The sequence below is a fragment of the Leuciscus leuciscus genome (genome assembly GCF_965113295.1).
Source record: "Leuciscus leuciscus genome assembly, chromosome: 12".
Lineage (NCBI taxonomy): Eukaryota > Metazoa > Chordata > Actinopteri > Cypriniformes > Leuciscidae > Leuciscus > Leuciscus leuciscus.
In genome coordinates, this window is record NC_138736.1 from 18,619,171 (window position 1) to 18,641,927 (window position 22,757).

The following is a 22,757-nucleotide window of genomic DNA, read 5'->3' on the forward strand; positions in this document are numbered from 1 at the left end:
GGAAGAAATCTGCCGACCCACAGAGACAAAGCGGCAGCTTTGCAAGGAGAAAGATAAAAAGGCTCAACCACCATCAACGATTACCACTCTCCCCTGCCCACACTGCACCAAAGTATGTGGATTGCAGATTGGCCTCTACAGCCATTTGAAGACCCACAAGTAGACCCAATGGAGAACAGACCATGATTTATTATTAATTAACAATTCTGGCAGGAAAAAAAAATTAAGAACAAAGCTTTAGCTTGTAACATTTAGAGCTGCTATGCCCCTATGGAAACAAAGCATGCCCCCTCTTCTTTCCTGTTTTTCTTCACTGTGCTATACATTACAAACACACAAAGCCTATAAATAACATTTTGACACCTGCCAGTTGAGATTATTTGTCCAATGGCAGCGAAATTTCTACATTTAGTATGTATGTGTCAAAAATGTAACGATAAACTTCATTCCTTCTATCACTGCAATGGCAAATACCACCAAGCGAAGCAAGTAACAGCTGTTTGTAAAAGGATAACCTAAAAGTAGAATGTATGGAGTTGCCTCAATTAACTTTACTTTAATTTATTTTCATTTCTTGAGCCACAAAACCTCCAAAATGCATAAATGCTAAATTGAAAATGAAAATGACTGTCAGAACTAATCTCCAACGGTTGATATCCCCATATCTCTACAAACCTGTACTGAAAGTACTCTCTCAGATTACTGTAAATATTTTCCCCCAGAGAAATTAAGATAGAAAAAAAAATATTGGGCCAAAATTAAGAGAGCTGGGACCACAGTCTCAAAGAAAACCATTAGTAACACACTACGCCGTCATGGATTAATATCCTGCAGCGCACGCAAGGTCCCCCTGCTCAAGCCAGCGCATGTCCAGGCCCGTCTGAAGTTTGCCAATGACCATCTGGATGATCCAGAGGAGGAATGGGAAAAGGTCATGTGGTCTGATGAGACAAAAATAGAGCTTTTTGGTCTAAACTCCACTCGCCATGTTTGGAGGAAGAAGGATGAATACAACCCCAAGAACACCATCCCAACCGTGAAGCATGGAGGTGGAAACATCATTCTTTGGGGATGCTTTTCTGCAAAGGGGACAGGACGACTGCACCGTATTGAGGGGAGGATGGATGGGGCCATGTATCGCGAGATCTTGGCCAACAACCTCCTTCCCTCAGTAAGAGCATTGAAGATGGGTTGTGGCTGGGTCTTCCAGCATGACAACGACCCGAAACACACAGCCAGGGCAACTAAGGAGTGGCTCCGTAAGAAGCATCTCAAGGTCCTGGAGTGGCCTAGCCAGTCTTCAGACCTGAACCCAACAGAAAATCTTTGGAGGGAGCTGAAAGTCCGCATTGCCCAACGAATTGCCCTGAAGGATCTGGAGAAGGTCTGTATGAAGGAGTGGGCCAAAATCCCTGCTGCAGTGTGTGCAAACCTGGTCAAGAACTACAGGAAACGTATGATCTCTGTAATTGCAAACAAAGGTTTCTGTACCAAATATTAAGTTCTGCTTTTCTGATGTATCAAATACTTATGTAATGCAATAAAATGCAAATGAATTACTTAAAAATCATACAATGTGATTTTCTGGATTTTTGTTTTAGATTCCGTCACTCACAGTTGAAGTGTACCTATGATAAAAATTACAGACTTCTACATGCTTTGTAAGTGGGAAAACCTGCAAAATCGGCAGTGTATCAAATACTTGTTCTCCCCCACTATAACTGTAATCAGATGCACATTTAAAACTAGAATATAATATAATTTCAGTCAATTACTTGTGTCCGAAGTCTTTTACTTGACTACTGGTGATTCCCCAGTTGTCAACGATGACTGTCGTTTTGAACTTTCAGGATTACAAGCCGCCATGAAAACGACAAGTTGAATTCCTATCCAGCAGCTGTACGAAGAGGCTGTAAACGATTCACCACCTGCAGCATCCACACACGTGATATACTAGCCGGGACTACATCTTTATGTATACGGACATGACGTAAAGACGAACAGTGGCAAACTCGTATTTCCCACAAAAACCGACCCAACCAATTAAATTTGAAAAAATTATTACAAGCTTAACGATGTGAATCTAAGGTAAGGAGACAGTTTTGAACACTGATTGGTTATTTACTTGCTTAAAAATTGATTTTGGATAATTTTTAACCAAAAGTGTTATACCTGTCTAATAAAACACATAATATATTAAAGTGTCTTTGGTGTTTCCATGGTTTCTATGGAAGTAAAAAGGAAATCAAGGGTAGTGCGTATATGACGTGATTGATAGGCGACACAATATTTTAAGAAAATATTTGAGAATTCAGAAAAATTTCAAGAACTTTTGGATTTATGGCTGTAAAAAATTCTTAACTTCTTTCTTAAGAAGATTTTCATGAATCCAGACCCAGTTACTCTAGACAGTTTTTTTTCCTAGTCATTCATAATTACAGGATAAATATTTTAAAAAGACAAAAATAGAAAACATTTTTGAATATAATTTTATAAGGAACTCACAAAAACCTTTTCCCAGGATAAAATTTTTACAAAAATGTTGAATCACTATAACTAACTTCAAACAAACTTCCATCCCTCACAGTCATGTCTACTCTGACTAAGGTCTATGAAGAGAGCAGCATGAAGCCACATATAATTTACAGTAGCAGCTTTGGAGCAGAAGCCAAAAACAGGACAAATATTGACTCACCTTGCAGTGCAGTGTTGCTGTTGTGATGGACAGGTTTGGGAGGGGGCACTGGTGGCTGTTTAGGAGCAGTAGGGGCAGTAGGGGCCGCAGGGGTGGAGTGGGCAGGAATAGCGGGCGGGGTGGAGTGGGCAGGAATGGCAGGCAAGGTGGAGTGGGTGGGAATAGCAGGCGGGGTGGAGTGGGCAGGAATGGCAGGCAAGGTGGAGAGGGTGGGAACAGTGGGCGGGATTTCACGGTCTCCTGCTGTTACAGGGGGAATGGGATTAGTGCGGGAGGAGTCGTCTACATTTAAAGACACAGTCCGGGGAGGAGGTTTAGCAATGGGGGGAGCAGCGGATGACGATGCTGATGAAGATGACGATGATGACGAAGAGGAGGGGGGTGAGGATGGGACTGGAGCAAGCTCTGAGGAGGAGGAAGCAGCCATCAGCCATTTGGGAGGGAGAAGGGCCTGCTTATTGGGTGGCTGTGACTCTTTAGTGAAGGTACTTGCAGGTTTGGGCTCAGGAACAAATCGCACACCCAGTGATCCTAATGGTGAGCACAAGACACATGCACAAACATACATAAACACAGCTAACAAAATACACACAAGTGCACAGCACAGTCACAACAGCAGGCACAAGTACATCAGGCATAGCATGTTAACAGTGGCGGTGAGGTGCAGGAGCACTTTAAAGACCCCATTAACCAACAAATGGGAGACTTTTGGCTTTTATTTCAACTTTTAAACAACATACATGGGATGAACCCATCAATATTTCCCACCTCAACGGTTTCAATATTTAAAATCCCAACACTGGAATCTAGCTGTTTCATGGGGTCTTTTACACCATTGTGCTTTGAGCAAAACTTCAGCCACACAGTGAGCAACTGCATATCTTTTTTTCTCTCTCCCTCCCCACCCAAAATAGAATTGCATGAATTGTATGGTCAAACTCTTGAAACTCTTTGGTACAGCTAAGCTGTTTCTCGAGAACCTAATATAAGCTGCTTTGAAGAGCTCAAGTAAATGTATTTGTGGCACAGACACACTACTGTAATTGTATCCTGACAGCAAAAACAAGACACCATACTGACATCTATTACAATCAAATTCATCTGAAAAATAGGTTGAAGCGCTAATGAAAGATCATGTGGTATAAAAAAAACAACTTGTATGATATTTTACAGACATATACAGGGCTTGGATATATTGAACTATCATTTAATTATCATAAAAAAACTGTCAGTTCTGATCTTAGATGGTGTTCACACTGTTGTGAAAAAACAAAAACAGATTTGGACCATTTTTGCCTATTGTCTGAACGTAGCCTAATCACGCTGCAACAGTTTGAGCCTGTCTACACCAGAGGTGTCCAATCCTGCTCCCGAAAGGGCCGCTTTCCTGCAGAGTTCATGTCCAACACACCTGGCTGGAAGTTTCTAGCGATATGTAAGACCTCGATTAGCTGGTTCAGGTGTGTATAATTAGGGCTAAGCTAGGGTGCGTCACAATGAAAAAGTATATCATGTACACAAATTCGGGCACTGGTAAGGGCAGTAAGGACCCTGGCTCACTACACATTGAGACACTGATGACATGATTAGGAGACATAATGTCCTTACTGTACAACAGCTACTGGTATATATGAAAAACAGCAGAACTGATATCTTTCTGATATTATTTTTTTATGTTATTTATGATATTTAATGTTATTTATGATTATGATAAATGCTTGTTACATATACATGCAACAACATTACAGCCGTAAATAAATAAATGTTTGCTAGATTATGTTCATTACCTGTCTAGCGATGCGTTTAAGCTGAAATATAATTCAATAATCGTTTGCATTTTAAAAGACATCTATCGCGTGTCATTATGTGTAGTGAGTTGGCTCACGTGAGCTGTGTTTCGTGCTTCAGAACTTTCATTAAGGCGACATAGTGAGCATCAATGCTCCCTGGTTTTCATAGTGCATTGTGGGACTTAGGGAGCAAACATTTCAGTGCACTGGTGGGATTTCGAGATTGAGACATTTAAAATGGCAGACTCCTTCATCAGTGCCCTGACTACTGAACTAGGGAGCTGATTAAGACACACCACTAAACTCTAGCTAGGTAGTGGCCCTGCAGGTCCAGAATTAGACACCCCAGGTCTACACTGAATGCTTCAAAGCTTAAGACGGAAGTAGCATAAGTGCACCACATCCAGTGTGACAGTATTTCTTTTTAGCCCTATATGTGATTATTAAAATGAGTCCTCTAGTAAACCTCACAGTTTTTGGTGATGCCTTTATTCAATGTTATGAGACCACAAATCTATTGTCATGAATGAAGCGGGCTGGGTGGGAATTTTACCTGTTCGTGCCCTTGATTCTTCCTCTGCAGGTGTGTATCGTGGCAGTGTGCTGCTCTGGATGGCCTCCGATGCCGGCCGCAACTTCGGTCCAATGTCAGACGAGCTCTTCTGAAGAATGTTCCGCATGTCCTGTTCTGACTGAGGTCTGACTAGTTTCCCATCAGACACCTGTTTCATAGGTTCTGGTCTCCTGACATCTCTCCTTTCTCTGTCATCTTTTCGATCTTTTTCCTCACGTCTATCCCGTTCCTCTCTTTTTTCCCTGTCTTCCCTCCTTTCAATCAGCTCCTTTCGCTCTCGATCGTCTGCCCTCTCGGGCTCATCTCGCCTTTCGTGATCTTCTTTCCTGTCTCGTGGCTGTTTCCTGTCCCTGCTCTCCCTCCAGTCTTTTTCTTCCCGTTTTTCTCTGTCATTCCTCCTCTCTTTCTCACGTTCATCTCGCTCACCTCTTCCATGCGAGTCCTCTTTATCCGGCTTCCTATCTCGTCTGTCTCTATCATCTCTACGTTCAGCCTTTACATCCTTGTCATCTTTTCTATCCCTTCGTTCTCTGTCCCTACCCGCCTTCTCGTCTCGGTCGTCCCGCCGATATCGTCCATCCTCCTGTCCTTGTTTCTCTCTTGGTAACGATCCTGCACGTCTTTCCAAGTCCGACTCTAGTCGGCTGCGTCGTTCCGTTTCAGGTGGTAACCGTGTTCGAGCGTCCACATCCAGCGGCTGACGGTTGCGACTGACATCGGAAGGTGCTCTGTTGCGCCGTTCCGGTTCAGGCGCGAGGCTATTCCTCTGTTCTTCTCCGTGTGGTCGTGAAGATGGTGCCTTAACTTCTGATCCTGTGTCTGACCTGCGTTCTCCAGGTAGTTGAGCAGTGTGGCCATTCTTCACTGGAGGAGCTTTATGATTCACGTTATTACTCTCTGAAACAGATATGGGTAATGGATTGAGACAGAAACCAACAGAACAAATAAAAAACAAAAACAAGATGTTTCATGTGCATACATGTCAAAATAGGAAAGAAAAGAATAATCGCAATTTCCATTTTTGTAAAGTACCCTTTTTTACTGTAGAATCATATATAATTTTTTACATTATTTGAAATGACAATACAGCACATAATACATTAAAAAAAATATGACCGGGACATGTTTATGAAAGAAAGAATCTGATAAAAAACCTTTGGTTCCCTCCCCTTTAGTGAACCATTGACCCTGCTAGTTTGCCATACCATTCTCTGGGATATCCTTAAGTAACCCTCGCTCTATCAGCTCCTCCCTAGGTTTCCTCATCGAAATCTTCCTCTCCAGCACTAATCATTCAGAAAGAGAGCAGATATGCACATTAATCTCTCAAGCAGCAGGTTTTGCAAGATAGTGAGTTTTAGGGAATACTTTAATTTGCAATGCTTTGGAAAGTTGCATTGGTAGTGTGTATGCTACTACTAGTGTAGAAAAAAAGTCACAGTTTTGTATGAAATGCATATAGGATAATGTTACCTCAAAAGTTAAACAATTGCCTATTTATTTATTTTTCATTACCCCATTTCCAAAATCTTTTAATATAAATCACAAAATAATAGAAAAATGGCAAAAGTCTTAATTTTTATTTTTTATTTTTTTTATGTCAAATTAATATCAAGTTTAGTAACAAATCAAAACATATCACTGTACCTTCCGGAAAAAAAAAGGTTCATATCAGATTTCGGTTTCAACAGTATTAGCATTATATGACAGTAATCGTGCAGTTTAACTGTCACAAATCAGACAAGAAAAGTACCTTCTGATGTTTCCTTGAACTTTTCACTGCTTCTCTTCTTTCTCCACTTCCAAGGTTTGAAGATCTTGCCCAGGTTTGAGAACTTGCCCTTGCCTTTTGCCGAAGGGGTTCCTGCTCCTGGATGTGCTCCATCACTCTCTGGCATACTATGATCGACTTCATCGTCTGGGGAGGAGGAGGAAAGAGAGATAAGTCATTTCCAGGCCTGTAATTGGGTGTCCATTTTTTTTTTTTTTTGCAGATTTTGTACTTTCATCAGGTAATTAAGTAAAAAATAAAAAAATAATTACAATTGCTAATTCTAATGTTGTGCATAGGAATGTAGTCAAATACTGATAAACAAACACGTAGCATTTTATATTAATACAACTTACAACAGAATGCATTTTATATTTTAAATTTGATTCGTTTTTTTAAACATCATTTTAAACAGTTTTTAGTAATACACTTTCCATACAGTACGTATACAACTCAGAAAAACGTATTTATGCCAAAATTACTTCGGTTAATTAAGATAAAATGACTAATGCATGGCCTCTTGTGGATTTTTAGGGGCCAAGCACTGAAGGTTCGTAGGCACTTATTGTAATAATTAGTGTTCCTATTATTATTATTATTATAATTATATTATATTATATTATATTATGAACGTTATAAATATAAATATATACAATGTTTTTTTTACAGATTTTAAAAAAGGTTTAAAGGGGGGCGCGACGAAAAAAGATTGAGGACCACTGGCATACACTAACGTCACTGATAGTTCCTAAAGTGCTGGTGTAGACCCTACTCTGAAATAGGAGCTAAATTAGTTCCTCCAAAAGGAGTTCCTAGAACTAAAATCGTTCCTAGTTCCTGCGGTGTGAACACGCCAAAATTCGGGTACTTCTGCCAGTAGTTTTAGGAACTATGAAAAGGTTCCTCCGGTGCGAAAGCCCCTTATGCCAGCCCACAGAACCGCTTGCTGGAAAGTTGGTTTGATTTTCACAAAAATTTGCTTAGATCATCTTCAGACCATGTCAGCCAAAAGTTATTAAAAGCTTTGTGATTGACCAAACAGTTCTCGAACAGATCAACAAATTCTGATGGCATGGTGCCAAGCTGATTCTGATGCTGTAACACTGCAATGCTTTGCCAAATTGACACCAAACTTTTTATGTGTCATTGTCTGTTCACACTGACATTCTGACAACACATCATCAATTCGGTTACAGCGCCACCTATTGGTCAAAAGCGACAAGCAATTTTAATATAACGTGATTGTATTTGTGATTTTTCAGCCATTTTGACTAAAATAAACAAAAAATATATTTAATTACTCGTTGTTGCAGTTGCTCTGAAGCTCAAAGCCATGCTTGCATAAATGATTGTGCTTTCTTTTGTGCTTGGTCCTGATAATTGCTGCTTGCAGCTATATTTATTATTATGTTTAGAAAAGATGGAATTATTTTCAACAAAATGCATAATGAACTCGGTGATCTATTAAACCCAAAAGTGTAAGAACACTCTACATTGAATCCAACAACGAAATCACACTACAGAAAGTCACCATGGCTCTTTTACACGGTAACATAATACCCGCTGCACTATGTGTTCACAGCAAAAGGAAAAGGAAACCGACTCCGTTTATCACGATATGATTCAGTATATTAACACAATAACTGTAATTCCCTAAATATTTATAGTCTAAGATAACACAGTGTGACTGTAATATGTTGCTAAAATAGATTGACATAATTACAATAATTTCAACATCCTAATGAGTCACATTTACAAGTAACAACAGTGGGTAGAGATTCAGAAAAGTTATATGGATACTGAAACCCTGACTCAAACAAGCCATGAGCGCACTGTGATTTGCAAGATGTCAAACAGTTTTGCATGCAGTGACACCCAGTTGAGGTTTACAAAACTTTTCTATTAAACCCAGTAGCCTACCTGTAGCCATAAGAACAGGTCACATTGTGCAGTGTAGAAAGATGTGCTTCAGTTTCACTTTAACATAATACAATATCTAGATCTAATCATAGTACATCAAGCCAACTGGCCAGTTCCATGGCATTTCAAAACATCCCACAGGAATCTAAAAGGTGCCACCTTTTGAATGTGCATTTCAGAAGTATAAATATAATTGGCATATAAAGATTAACTATAACCACATATCTATTCCCCCCTGCTTGTTTAATTAATGCTGATGTTCAGCAATTATGGTAAAATAGATCGCTAAATAAGTGTCCCAGGTTGTTCAAGTCTATTGACAGCATTGTAGGGCATTTATATTTCTATAATTTGTATAATTCCTAAATTAGTACAATGTGTTAATAATGTGTAAAAAACTTAAGTAAAAAAAAGAAAGAAGATAATAAGATACAATTAAAATAAGATTAATACATGTTTTGTCACAAATACATTTCATTAAGTTCAATCCACTTAAATTTGTCAAATTAAAGTTAACAATAGTTTTGTTTTGTATTACTACATCAATAATTTTTATCAATATGCCTGGATACCAGATTTCTAGTACCCAGTGTGTTTTGCATGAGACTGAATGCAGAGAGGTAAAATCTAAAATTAAGTGTCATTAAGCCCATTTTTTGGGGAAAAAAACAGGGAAAAATATTGTTGTCAAAAATATCGATATTTCGATATCGATACTCAAATATCTGAAATAGTTCCTATACTCCTTTTCTGCAGTATCGATACACTGATACCAGCTGTGGGTTCTCGCTCTCTCTTCTCTCCAATGGCAACACACACCCGCCTCCTCTCACTCACTCATCTCATTTGCTCCAGTTGAATAGTTTTGGTGTTGGCCTCAATTTCAATGCGGGGTTGCGGGTATTGTGCATAATTTTCCTCATTCCCACAGGTTTCGACACTCACACCAAAAGTGCGTGCACCCCTAATCTATACGCTCACACATGAAGCCGCCTCTCAAACAGCTCGGGAGTACCAAATTTACTTATTTTCCGTGGCTTATTGTGTTGTCTAAATAGTTGAGAGAAATATATTGGATCTGTGCATTTGCTATTAAAGTGACAGCACCGCAACTGAAACAGTAGCCACCTTTTACAGTTCCTCCTGAACCAAAACAATGAGCTTATGCTGCTATCACACCATAACTACCGTAATTCAGCAGAGATGGAAATACTGAAATGACAGGAATCATGTTATACTTGGGGTGGTTCGTGACTCGAATTTATGCATTTCAATGGCAACACTATCAACACCGAAATGAACCTGCAGCAGTCAGGTGGTACAGGTCAGTGCTCTTGAAAATTGTTTATGTTCAATATTATTGTAATGTTATGTGCTTTTAGACATGAGATAGTTTAACACCTTCTCTTGTGACACATTTGTTTGTTCCCTGCTGTGTGCGTTTGTGTTTTGGAGGAGCCTTGGCTTTGGAGAGCACTCTGAAGGGAACTAGCCTGGTATTGCTAGCCTCTCCGAAAATTGCCTACCTTACCTGTATTTTACCCTAAGCATTGTTTTTTTAACAATGAAGACTATCCAGTTATTTTACATTTATACTTCATTTCTGTAGTAGGCCTATTCCTTACCTGAACACTACTAATAGACCCACCTGAAATACGTAAAGCCATGTTTATTTCATGCGTCTCTTTATTCAATTGTATTTATCTGAGCCATTGTTTACAATTTGTTTATTTGTTCTTATTTTACAACTGAGTGTTTACCTTTTTTTTAAGTTTAGTTTAACGATTCAAGAAAATATTCCCTGTTCTGTTTGTAAGCTATTGCAACATAATAATAATAATAATAATAATAATAATAATAATATTATTATTATTTATATATATATATATATATATATATATATATATATATATATATATATATATATATATATATATAATATTAATAATATTAATAATATATATATATATATATATATATAGCCTATATATATATATATATATAAGATAAATTCTCTCTATATGGTGGTATGTGGTATCAAAAATGGTATCCAATATCGATATTTCAAGGTATCGTATCGAAGTTAGAAATTCCAGTATCGTGACAACACTAAATACAAACATAATTAAATCCTCTTGATGTTTCCTCCCTTACACTTGCATTTTTTCCTTTGTTTGAATAAAAATGTTGTAACAGGAAAGAGAAGGCTGTGCAAATGATGTCTATAAAGCAAGAATAATGTATTGATAGAGAGAGAAAGAGAGACCGTTAAACTGGTCTGGAGACACAAGGCAAGGCAAGGCAAGGCAAGTTGTGTATGACACATGGGGAGGTTTGGAATGTTTATGGGTTTTGGCAGCTCCATTGGCATAGATGCCGCTAACTGATTAAGCAAGTGTTTGACAGCACACAGACCTAGTTTACTTCACTCAAATGGGATTTTCCAATGAAAACACTTTAAACAAGAGTACACAAATCTTCAAATCAAAAACTACAAGCTCCTCTTATGAAGGTCTAGCTTTGAAAACGACACGACATGGCGGTGTTACAACAACCTCCCACTGAGCAATAAAGACACATAATTACCACGCAGATTTGGCTGATAGGCAAAATGCAGAGATCCAATCATCTGTCCAGACCACAAGCTCTTAATGTCACATACTCATCATGAGATAAACACACTGTCTGTGATGTCTCTCTACAAGATAACTGTTTTTTACATTTTCTGAGTAAAATAAAAAAAAAAAAAAAAAGTGGTAGGCCTACTTGCCAGAGAAAAAGTAACCACCACTAGACTGTTGTGGGTTGTTGCCAGGGCATTGCTGTGTGGTTGCTAAGGTGTAATGTATTGTTTCGTGAAAATGTATCATCCACTTCCACGTCCTACAACTATTATTATTATCTTTTTGTACCACTAATTTTTTTATTAATTTATTCTGCAACTTTTCCCATGAAATCAATGCAGATATATGGAATAGCCTCTAAATTTACTTTAAAGTTTTACTTTAAATTTGCTTACTGGAAAAACACACTGTCCTCATGTTGATTGGAAAAAGAAGGGCACGGTGACAAGAGAAAACAATGTGACTTGTTGTCATGGCACCATGACCTTGACAAAATAGAATAATAAAGTAATCAAAGTGAACGTCGCATAATAAGAGCACAGGCCACAATATACCCAACAACCCCAAGCACTGATCTTCACCTGACACACAAACACACACACCTCAATCAACGCTTATATGAAGCACTGCCTCACACTCAATGAGCTCTTTGTTTCAGGAAGGCTGCACATTCCTCTCATATCAGTGACAAACGTGAGAATCGGATCAGTGTCGACTGTCCTGAAAACACTGAGCATAATATACAGCTATGTTAATGGTAGAGGTAGGACTTCACACAAGAACATCAAGGACACTGCTTAGTGTATAAATAAACACAGAGGTCAATGGGAGAAGTGAACAAGCTTGTAATGATCAAACATTAAGTGAGAGGAAACTAGTGGAGAGTATTGTGCAAACAGAAGAGTCACGGCAACACCTTAAAACAACATAAGTCATCAGAAGGTGAAAAACTACTGAAAAACTGGTGGTTATTTGAAACCTAATAATACAACTTTTAAAAAATGTGTTTGAATGAAGCATCGTGCCCACCAAGGCTGCATTTATTTTATCAAAAATACAAGAACAACAGCAATTTTGTGAAATATTATTGCAATTTAAAGATCTTGTAATGAAAAAGCTGAATTTTCAGCATCATCCGTTTTCAGAGCCACATGATCCTTCAGAAATCATTATAATATACTAATTTGCAATGTATTACATAAGCCCCTTTCACACAGCGCGTTGATCCCGGGAAATTGCCGTAAAATTGCTAGAGTGCCTTCTGTGTGAACACAAACACGTCCCGGGATTGATGCCGGGATGGGGACTAGAAACATTGCCAGGATCAGTCTCGGAACACGTCTAAGTGAACAAAAGCCAGGACCAATGCCGTAAGGGGTATTTTGTTGCTCTTAGAAGAAAGTTTGTGATCGTCATCAACAAAGAAAGAACAAAAAAATGTCTGCAAACTAGAATGAAGCAGAGACCAGGGAGCTCCTTACTATCTGCAGATTCCGCGCTGAAGCTGAGATCGTTCTCCAGCTTTGTGGAACGTTACGCAATGCGTTAGTGTACGACCGAATCCAGAAAAAAATGCTTGACCGTGGTTCGAAAGTGCAGATCATTTGTAAACTTAAGACGCTGCGTAAAAAAATCCACCAAGTGCACCACTACAATGGAAAGAGCGGCAGCAGAAGATTAGACTGGCCTTTCTACAACACATCCTGACGTCACGTGTCTTTATGGGATGTGTGTGAACGCACTCACAGATTCCTGAAAATCACTGGCAGTGTGAATGAACCAAAATCAAACTATCCCGGGACAAATCACGGGACACATTATCCGTGTATTTTCCGGAATCTCTTTGTGAAAGGGGTAATATTTTACCATGACTAGGATTCAGGATTCTTTGATGAATAGGAAGTTCAAAAGAACAGCATTTATTTGAAATGGAAAACTTTCGTAACATTATAAATGTTGTTACAGTCACTTTCGATTAATTTGAAGCATTATACAATTAAAATTTATTTAAAAAAAGAAAAAAAGAGAAAAAAATTAACAAAATACAGACAGATAAAATAAAATAGAATTGCAACAAAAATAAATTTGGAATATGATATTTTGACTGTTAAAAGTATTTTATGGATATATTTTGAACGAAATACAAGCATGCTGCATACTATTAAAACGTTTAAAAAGCATTATGTGAAAAAAATTCAAACAGTACAATATTACGGTCATATGACCTCAGTTTAACTATGTGAGTGTCTAGTTATCAACTGCATCAATTTGCATCAAATCAAATCAATTTGTGTAATATGTCACTCCCATCCAAAAAACTTATTTCCAGTTAATTCAATGCACCTGTGCATGCAGAAAATGTGCATACCATGCACCATATAAGCACTATAAAAAGCAGAAACAGTACTATGCTATTCAGAAAATAAGATTGTGCAAATCATTCATATTGTGCAAATCATTCTTAAAACCATTCTCATGTAAACCAAAGCATTCAATACATTTATTTAAGAATAGATTTATGAATGAGGCCCAGAGCCTCTATTTGTTCGTCTTGTCTTAAAACACGTAGTAAAGGAAGGCTGCATGTTGGGTTCGAATTCATAATGCTGCAATTTATAGGGTTGGAAAACAGCGTAACAACAAACCACTTGAGTCAGCCTGAATCAATAGACAGCACAAACAGGTTTTCTCCTTTAACACTGCTGCACACAACTCCTCGACCAAACACATTATCATACATGATTAAAAAGATCCAATATAGAGACTGCTATAGAGAGCAACAGGCAGTTACAGCGAAGCACGTTCTTATATCATCTCGTAAGGTCTAATACTAAAGGAAGCGTGCCTGACAGAAACATGAGAATGTCCAATTGCACAACCGCCAAATTCCATCAGTGTACATTGACCTGCCCCTGCCTGTCTCTTACTCCTTCCTTCATGTGAAACAAACGTACACCTGCAATAATTCAGACTAGCACAGTTGGCATCTGTACAGAGTATGCTTAAGCAATATCATCTGATCACCTCCAGCGTAAAAAGCAAAACAGGTCTGGCACTGCTTACAAACCAAACATAAGAAACCATACAAAAGTTTCTGTATCAACATTCTGTCCAAAATCCAGCTGTAACTCACCTGTTATGTAGGTAAGATTTGGGTTTAAAGTCTGAGTACTTGCTCCTTGTCCCATAATCTTGCCCTGTACCCCCAAGTCCCGTGTGCCCCGTCCTCTGCCAGTCCCGGGGCCCGCGGCAGGGAGGGCAAAACACAGTTCCACTATTCTCGGCGAGCAGGTACTCTCGCTCTGTAATCCTAGAAGTTTGTGCTCACGCTCGCCGTTTCGTCCCTCCTTCTTACTTCACAACTTCTGTTTTGGTGGTTCGCTTGCTCTTAGTCAACGACTCATGAAGGTCCCTCCCTCTCAGCAGCCCTGACTTCATAAATAACATACGCTGCTTGTCTGAAGTATGTCAGCCGGCCAGGATGCCAGTCATTCCCGGTGGCAGATTTTTCAGAGCCTAAGTTCACAGAGGGAAACTCTGGAGGGACCAGAGGAGGTAGGAGCCAGTCTCTGCCTCTCCTGCTACACACCTTCATTTCCCAAAATGCATTAGACGGTGCAGTGTAACCAGAGAGTGGCTGCAACCTGAGATGGGGCGAGGTGGAGCCCTTGACTGGCAGGAAGTGACATCATAGAAGGCTCCAATTACAGTGAGTGAGACAGATAGTGAGTTGGCGTCACGGGCTGATTATTTATGTGTATGTGGCCATGAAATGAAGACCATTCACAGTATACTTACATTGATGCTGAGCACCTAGGCGTAACCAAAGTGGGAGGTAAAATTCCAGACAATTATGCTGATGAGAACTTAAATGAAGAAATACAGTGTTGCAATGTGGTTGGCATAGTCTTACTCTCCTCCACTGCTCAGTAACATCTAATGAGAGTATGAAAACTTATACTTTACATGGGGTGAATATAAATGTGTTGTCTTTTTTCACTCTGATCAAGCACATACCAGAATGGTATTTAGTGAAGTCTGTATTTTGTATAAATTAATAAAATAAAGCTTAATAAATATGAAATGAGATGAGACTGTGTGTCTTGGAGGCAGTACCTTCACATTATCTTCATGGATAATAACTAACTTCTTTTCTGAACAATTTTTGGAATGATTTTCAATAAACTGTACTAGTTAGTAATTTCAGTGAACGTAAGTAAAAGTTAGTTCTCCTCAGGTTTACACATTATACAGAGTGAAAAGTAACCATACAGGTGAGATTAATCATATAAGCTATATCTATAAGTATGTTTACGGAAGCCATAAGGCCATGCATTATCATTTTATTCTTTTTTTGTTTTCTCATGATTTCAACAAACCAAAACAGTTGTTTTCTCATGATCACAACTTAGGTTTTTATTGCATTTTAATCAAATATAAATGAAGCATTGGTGAGCATAGGAGACTTCTTTCAAAAACATTAAAACATAAAAAAAAAAAAAAATATGTGAACATTGAGATAAAAAAAAAAAAGATAAAAAAGCGTAAATCAAAGAGAACTCCATGTCAGCCAGTTACATTATGATTTAACCTCATGTAAATCCCTCTGTAAAAGGGAGTTCTCCACACAGGACATGATGTGGCTAGTGTTATCGTTACGTGTGGGAGTCTGGGATCAGAGAGAAGAGCTCTGGGACTAGGAGGAGAGAAAAGCAAGGCTGGCTGTGTTTAGTGCCAGTCAGAGCCAGGTTTTCCAGTGAGAGACACACACACACACGTACACACACACAGTGTTTGGATAAAAATCAAAGCTGTCAGGAGACAAAAGCCAGACAAGTGTTGAATGAACTAAGATAGATACAACTGGATCATTAAATGGGATACAACTTAATGTTGGACATTAAATGCTCTTAGTTTATAAACCATTTTTTAAATATCTATTAAAAGATCTCCCAAATATCCCACTAATAATGACAGAAATAAGACTTTACTGGTCTGCATTTTAGATAAACATAGCAGACAGCTTTATTCTGCCAGTGGAGCATGTTGACAGCACTGCCTTTTAAAACAGTTGAGACAGCGTACAACTGCTAAACTTTCCCACAATCAGTTTTATAACTGAAAAAGACAAAATTTTATTTATTTTTATTATTTAAATTCATAAGAATAATTTCTTAAGATAAAAGATAATTCTGCATTTGAAATTCCCCTTTAGAAATAACTATCATCACTCTGGTTCCCTCAACAAAAAGCCTTTAGTATTTTTCCATTGGCTTTTGGATAATTGCACAAAATAAGCTCTGTGACAAAAGTCAATGATTGTTTTGTTCCTCAAGATAATATTCACAAATGGGCATAACTTTTATGAATTTTGAAGCCTAAATACAATCGCCAGTAGTAAAAAGCTACAGTTAAGCAACACCGCGGTCATATTACTTCACCACAACTAAGAGAACTTCAGAAAAGTCTTTCAATCTTTATTAAAAAACAAACAAACAAAAAAACACTCTCTGATAGGGTTAGGCTGTGCTCTTTTGATTGTTTCAGCCCGACGCAGTTATCATTCTAATGTCCTGCTGTTTTGTTGTTTAAACAGCAAATACATTTGCGCCCATTTGTGCGCCCATGTGCGTGCTGGTCTGAAATGAGGTGTGTTCAGGCACATTGTTGGTGCGTTGCTATTTTGAGGCAACTGAAATAGACTGCGCCATTGACTTTAGACCAGGTTTTTGTTGGTCAATGGCGCAGTCTATTTCAGTTGTAATATTTTTTTTCCGTTATTTAAAGAGCGCGTTAGCAATGTGCGCCAATATGCAGGTCCATAACACTGCTTGTGTCTGAACCTTGCGCACAAGCAGATCTGTTTCCTCGCTAGAGAACCATTACGTTTTTCCGCTTGCAAATTCCGCCATGTAAATAGCGAATCCGAAATGAAGTGGTTTTCAGAAGTGGTTTTATTTACAGAAACCAAATGATTTTCTTAAGCTGACTGTTCTTGAACATCTGCATTCATGTCTCAGAAGTTCTGAAAAAAAAGTCATAGAATAATTCAATGGAATCTGAACAATTACGATTCTCTTTCAGAGTATGGCAATACCAAGAGATTTCCAACAAGATCATGGGTTTGATTTTCTTGGAACACATCTACCAATTGTAATAATGTAACAACCCCATAAGGCAAATTCACTGTGCATCTCATGTCATTAAGGGCACAATATGTAAGTTTTTTTGTATTAAAATATCCAAAAACCACTAGCACAATGTTATATATTGTATTGACTTGTGTACTTACATTATTCCAAATGTTTCCAAAAACTTTTAAATCCAGAGAAATTCGCTATTTTAACCAGGCCGTGTCATTGCGTCGCCTGACAATCTTGTCATATCTGCACTAGCCTTGATTTCCATAAAAACCATGGAAACACCAAAACCCCTTTAATAATATTATGTGTTTTATTAGACAGGTAAGCAACTGTTTGGGTACCTTTATCAACAGAAAACGAAACATTGTTATATAGCCTAGCTCAATACAGTTAGTCTAATGGTTTAAATCTCGTTTCCTTGATTTACCATGAGTAACATGTTAATACCATGCCTCAGAGACAACACTATTTTGCAGCTAACTTAGCAAAATCAGAAAGACCTTTATTTGTAGTAACAGTATTTTCTCCACCATACTAAATATTTTAAAATTAACTGCATGTCATTTATCAATCCAGCTTTTACTATGATATTCTAATATCGATATAGCTTACTGCAGTGTACAAAAAGTGTCTTATATCAGCCACCGAGCGAACACAGATTAACATTAGCCTATAACATAACTTTCAACACACTCAAATGTATTTTAGTATGATTGTTTTGACCAAGTAGAACAGCGCTGCGTTACCCCATAATTTTAATTTGTCAAATAAAGTGAGTCTATGAGTAGTAATTCAGCACTCACGACTATAAAATAATGTGAATTTAATAGGGGTGTGACAAGATTTCTCGTAGAGTGAAAAGTTTCCGTCATCACCATGACGGAGCGTGAGGGAAATTAGCAAAGAATATGCCACAGATACATTCACATTACATTACCGACCGCTGTCGTTTTGCTGTTTAAAAATAAATAAAAACAATTTTAAACTATTGTAAACGTCTGCTCTGCTCATCTAGCACGAGTTGCAGTCTCGCACAGTGCAGCAGGAATCACAGTTCACTGATTGCGTGATGATGGCGAAGGATTCGTTGCACAACAGAGCCGCGTGTGATAAATATCTTATCTTGTAGAATGTGCGCTCAGCACCACCGCTCCCTATACACGGAGTAGGCCTACGTGTGATCGCAAATCCGAAAGTAATCCATCTCTGTACTGATGGTGACTTTGGTCTCTGTTTGCACTTTGAATAGTGAGAGAGGACGCTTACTTTGATAATGGTTGCACTTGCACTTATTGTTTGCACTTAATAAAAACTTATTTATTTTTGTTATTTATACTGTTTTTATTTCTATGTTTGTGGAAAGGAATTAGGAGGTCACACACAGCCTCAATCAAAGTTCTGGAAGCTCATAATTCATGTACAGTGATGTCTGAAGAGACTGTGAAATCATACAGAAGAGAAGCCAGTCAGTTGAGTTTGTGGCAAAACCTTTTGCAGTGCTTGTATATTGTTGTCTTTCAATGCATTTGATCATTCATACTCATAAAGTAGAACTGAAATTACATTCTTTACAAGATTTAGTTAAAACATTTCAAAATGCACCTGCAGACTATTTTTCCAGACATGAATTTTGTCATGGAGGATTTCTATAAAATATTGTGCAAAAATCTCATCTCGTCTCATTCTCGTGAATCTAATCTCCGGTCTCGTCTCATCTTGTGAGATAAGCGTCTAGTCACACCCCTAGAATTTAAGTGATCAAATGTTAATGTAACAAAGTTCAAGTTCAGGGAAGAAAGAGGCAGACATTAAACTTAATTTTAATCGCAATGAACATAATCAACAAAACGAGCGGCAGTGGCCGACTGCGGCCTTTAAGCATAATAAAAACAGTAAAGTAAAATGTACCAGGCCCTGCCCTGCTTAATACCACAGTAACGTAAATAAAACTATAATACATTAGCTCACCCATGAACAAGATTTCTGCCTGAGTCCCGTTGAATTGCTTTCCATAGGCAGGAATGATTCCACGCTCATTCACAGCGTCATCAAGCTACGCCTTTGTTATTGTTTTGAATAAGCGACCTTTAGCAGCTAAACTTACATACTGTGCCTTTAATAGATGTGAGAGAAACTTGTAGGCTATATGACCGTAAGCAGGCCTAATTCAAAGCCTAATAAGTTCTACTGTTCTACAGTTACAAAAACAGAAACTGTAAAGCAGATACAGGCTGACAGCACACATTTCCACTAGCTCTACATATGACCTCTTGCTTGCAACAAAAGCCAAATGACTTACACTAGTGCCACCTGAAGGACACAGTGTGTTATTGAAATCCAATTAAATTCATTCAACTATAAAGCAATTCATCCAAACATTAATCATTAACCCAAAAGCACAAAAACTAGTAAATAAAATAAAACGTCCCATTCAAGGTGGCCATATTTGCAACACATAGCCTATTTGTCAGTCTTAATAGTCATTCTTAATGGCTATGAATTTTAAACATTTGGTTCCATACAGTGTGTACATTGGCATTACTACATGGATATATTGTACTAGTACTTTTTTAGTATTTCCAAGATTGTATTTCCAGCTAAAGCAACTATAGCAATCAATACATAACAGTACCTTTGATATACAATGACTGTGATACAGAATTGTTCATACTGCTCAGTGCACACCCCACTCTGAATTGCTTTGGCTAGTTGTTCTTTTGATACACTGATGTGAGGCTTTAGATGCATTCAGTTCATTGTGCTGCTCAACTGCTGACTCACTGGACATTAGCATAATTACAATGATGGAAGACCAGTGAAACCGTCGAGGTGAAGAGGAGCATTTAAAAACATCAACACATGGGGTGAATTCCCCATGGCATTTTTGTACCAGTAAAGGACATTACAGGAAGGAAAACAATTAAAGGCCATGCAAAGTATAGGCCTACATACCATGGTGTCTTGGAGGAAGCAAATTGGCTTTTAACAGAGTTCCCACATCTTTGGACCAAAAAATGTCCATGTCCTTTTCAGTAATTTGTGATCAGTAGATGAGGATTTTTTATAATTATTTTGCTTCAGACAAATTCGTTAAGTCGTACAGACTGATTTGTGAACCAGTGTGAGTGTGTGACTAATTAAAAAGATGATTGAAGGAACAATTTGTTTAAAAATTAAATATCATGACATGCAAGAAAATTTTGTCCTCATAAGAGCAATTGGTAGTTAATGAAATATTCTAGATCAGAACATTAATAGAAAAATTTTAATCTGACTTTTCCAGATCTAGAAAACATCTTAAAATATTTCCAGGTCTGCTATTATCGTGGGAACCCTGCATTTATAATCACATGATGTGTCCTTGCAATTGATTTAGAAACCTGATGAAATGTCTTTCCTTTTACCTGGTATATGAGTCAAAAATATGCTAAGGGGTAATTAAATGTAACAAATCATGTAAAAATGTACCATATTTTATTAGAAAATTTAACATTTTATCAAACTTTGATAATAGCCTTAATCTTTTAAACAACCAAGAAGATAGTGATCAAACTACATTTTCTAAAAATCACCTGCCAAGTAAAGAATATTACATCAGAATATGAGTCAAACTGGACGACTAGCTGATACGAGTCACGACTATACTGCCCTCTGGTGCGTACTAGTGCACGTCTGGTGCATGTGTCGAATGTGTTCATCCTGAGCTTTATTGGAAAATGTATATTGGGTCAATTTAACTCAAAGTTAAAACAGCATTCCCTTGTAGAATTTATAGGTAGAATCATGAAGAAATACCTCCTTAAAGCAACAACTGCACGTTCACTTTTTACAGTGCAGGGACTCATCTCAAGATCACTCATTTAACAGTTCATCTATTGCCAAAATTATGAAAAAAAAGATCAGTCAAGATTAAAAAAAGATTGAATATATTTAAACAAAAAAATTCAGAATCAGAATGCATAATTTGTGGACAAAAAAGGTCCGTCAAAACCAAGATCAAAGACACTCACTAACATAACTAAAACCGGGTGCACACTGCGATTTTGGCCACGATTTGGCCGTCTGAGACAAATTTAGCAAATCCTAAAAGATTTCTTTGATCCTTGGCTAAAAGTCTTTGATCGTTAGTTTGACATGTTCACCGACAGCTGATTAATGACCGTTGCGATCAAATTTGACCTCCGACAAAATTCTGGCAGTGTCAGAAGATTTGACTCACAGTTCTGCAGTGTGACTTCTCCTACGATGACTGTCAAATTGTCTTTGTGTTTCAAGACAAGCCATGACCAAAATTAACATTAGAGATTTCTTTGTAGCCACTAGGGATGCACCGAAATAAAAAATTTGTCCGATACCGATAATTCTTTATATTTGAAAGTAGATATATTTATATATATCTAAATCCAAATTTTTATATAATTGTTGAGAAAACAAAAGTCTCACCAGTAAAAGCCATGTCCCAAACACACAATTATAATGTTCTCATTATAATTGTATCTAGCCTATATGACAGACTTGTGCTGCACAATGCATATGTTGCACTTTTCCTTTTTTGAAGTGATTCCAATCATATTTCAAGCAATTCAAATCCATCATGATGAACAGTGCGCATCTGAAGTGTTTCAGCTGAAGGAAATAATCCATTATGTATCTGCTTTTATATTTTAACGATCTAAGCGCATGGTCTAAACCGCATAGCGCAAGTTCACTTAGGGCATGTCCGAATCCACTTTTGCTAGTTTAACGATGGGGAAAATGGTCAGCACCCGGCGCATGGTCTAAAAGGGTTGTCCCTATTCTCTTAATGAGTAATGGGTGTGTTTTGGGTGTAACGTGCAATAAACCAATCAGAGTCTCGTCTCTCATTCCCTTTAAAAGTCAGTTGGGCTTGCGCCATGGCGGATTCGCTATTTACATGGCGGAATTTGCAAGCCGATAGACTGAACGTTTCTTCAGAAAGGAAACTGATCTACTCGTGCACAAGGTTAAAGCGCGCAAGCAGACCATCTATGGGACAAGCCGGATTCCACCATGTCTTTATGAACACAATAATAATCCTTTACACTGTAATCCTTTTATTTTTAATATATGGCATGTTTGTGTGCTGCTGCGCATCCCGTGTGTAATAAGCAGAGTGTATGCATGTTGTGCATCCGCCTAAAGGCGCATATTACTAATCCGCTCTTTAAATAACAAAAAAAAATTTTTTTGTTGGTCAATGGCACAGTCTTTTTCAGTTG

At 37.9% G+C, this 22,757-nt stretch overlaps 1 protein-coding gene across 5 annotated transcripts in view; it reads right to left on the minus strand.

Moving 5' to 3' along the window:
- The window catches only part of phactr4a (phosphatase and actin regulator 4a), a 69,876-nt gene that overhangs the window by 15,035 nt on the left and 32,084 nt on the right, over positions 1-22,757 (minus strand). The window contains exons 1-5 of one of the 5 annotated variants that reach the window (XM_082186700.1): positions 14,508-15,841; positions 6,813-6,977; positions 6,265-6,345; positions 5,039-5,956; positions 2,696-3,226 (exon numbers count right to left, since the gene is read on the minus strand). In XM_082186700.1, coding sequence (XP_082042826.1) covers positions 2,696-3,226; positions 5,039-5,956; positions 6,265-6,345; positions 6,813-6,977; positions 14,508-14,562 — 1,750 coding nt within the window. In that variant the 5' untranslated portion in view covers positions 14,563-15,841. Of the gene's footprint in view, positions 1-2,695; positions 3,227-5,038; positions 5,957-6,264; positions 6,346-6,812; positions 6,978-14,507; positions 15,842-22,757 lie in introns of those variants that run through there. The other 4 variants (XM_082186702.1, XM_082186701.1, XM_082186703.1 and 1 more) reach the window with 4 other exon arrangements.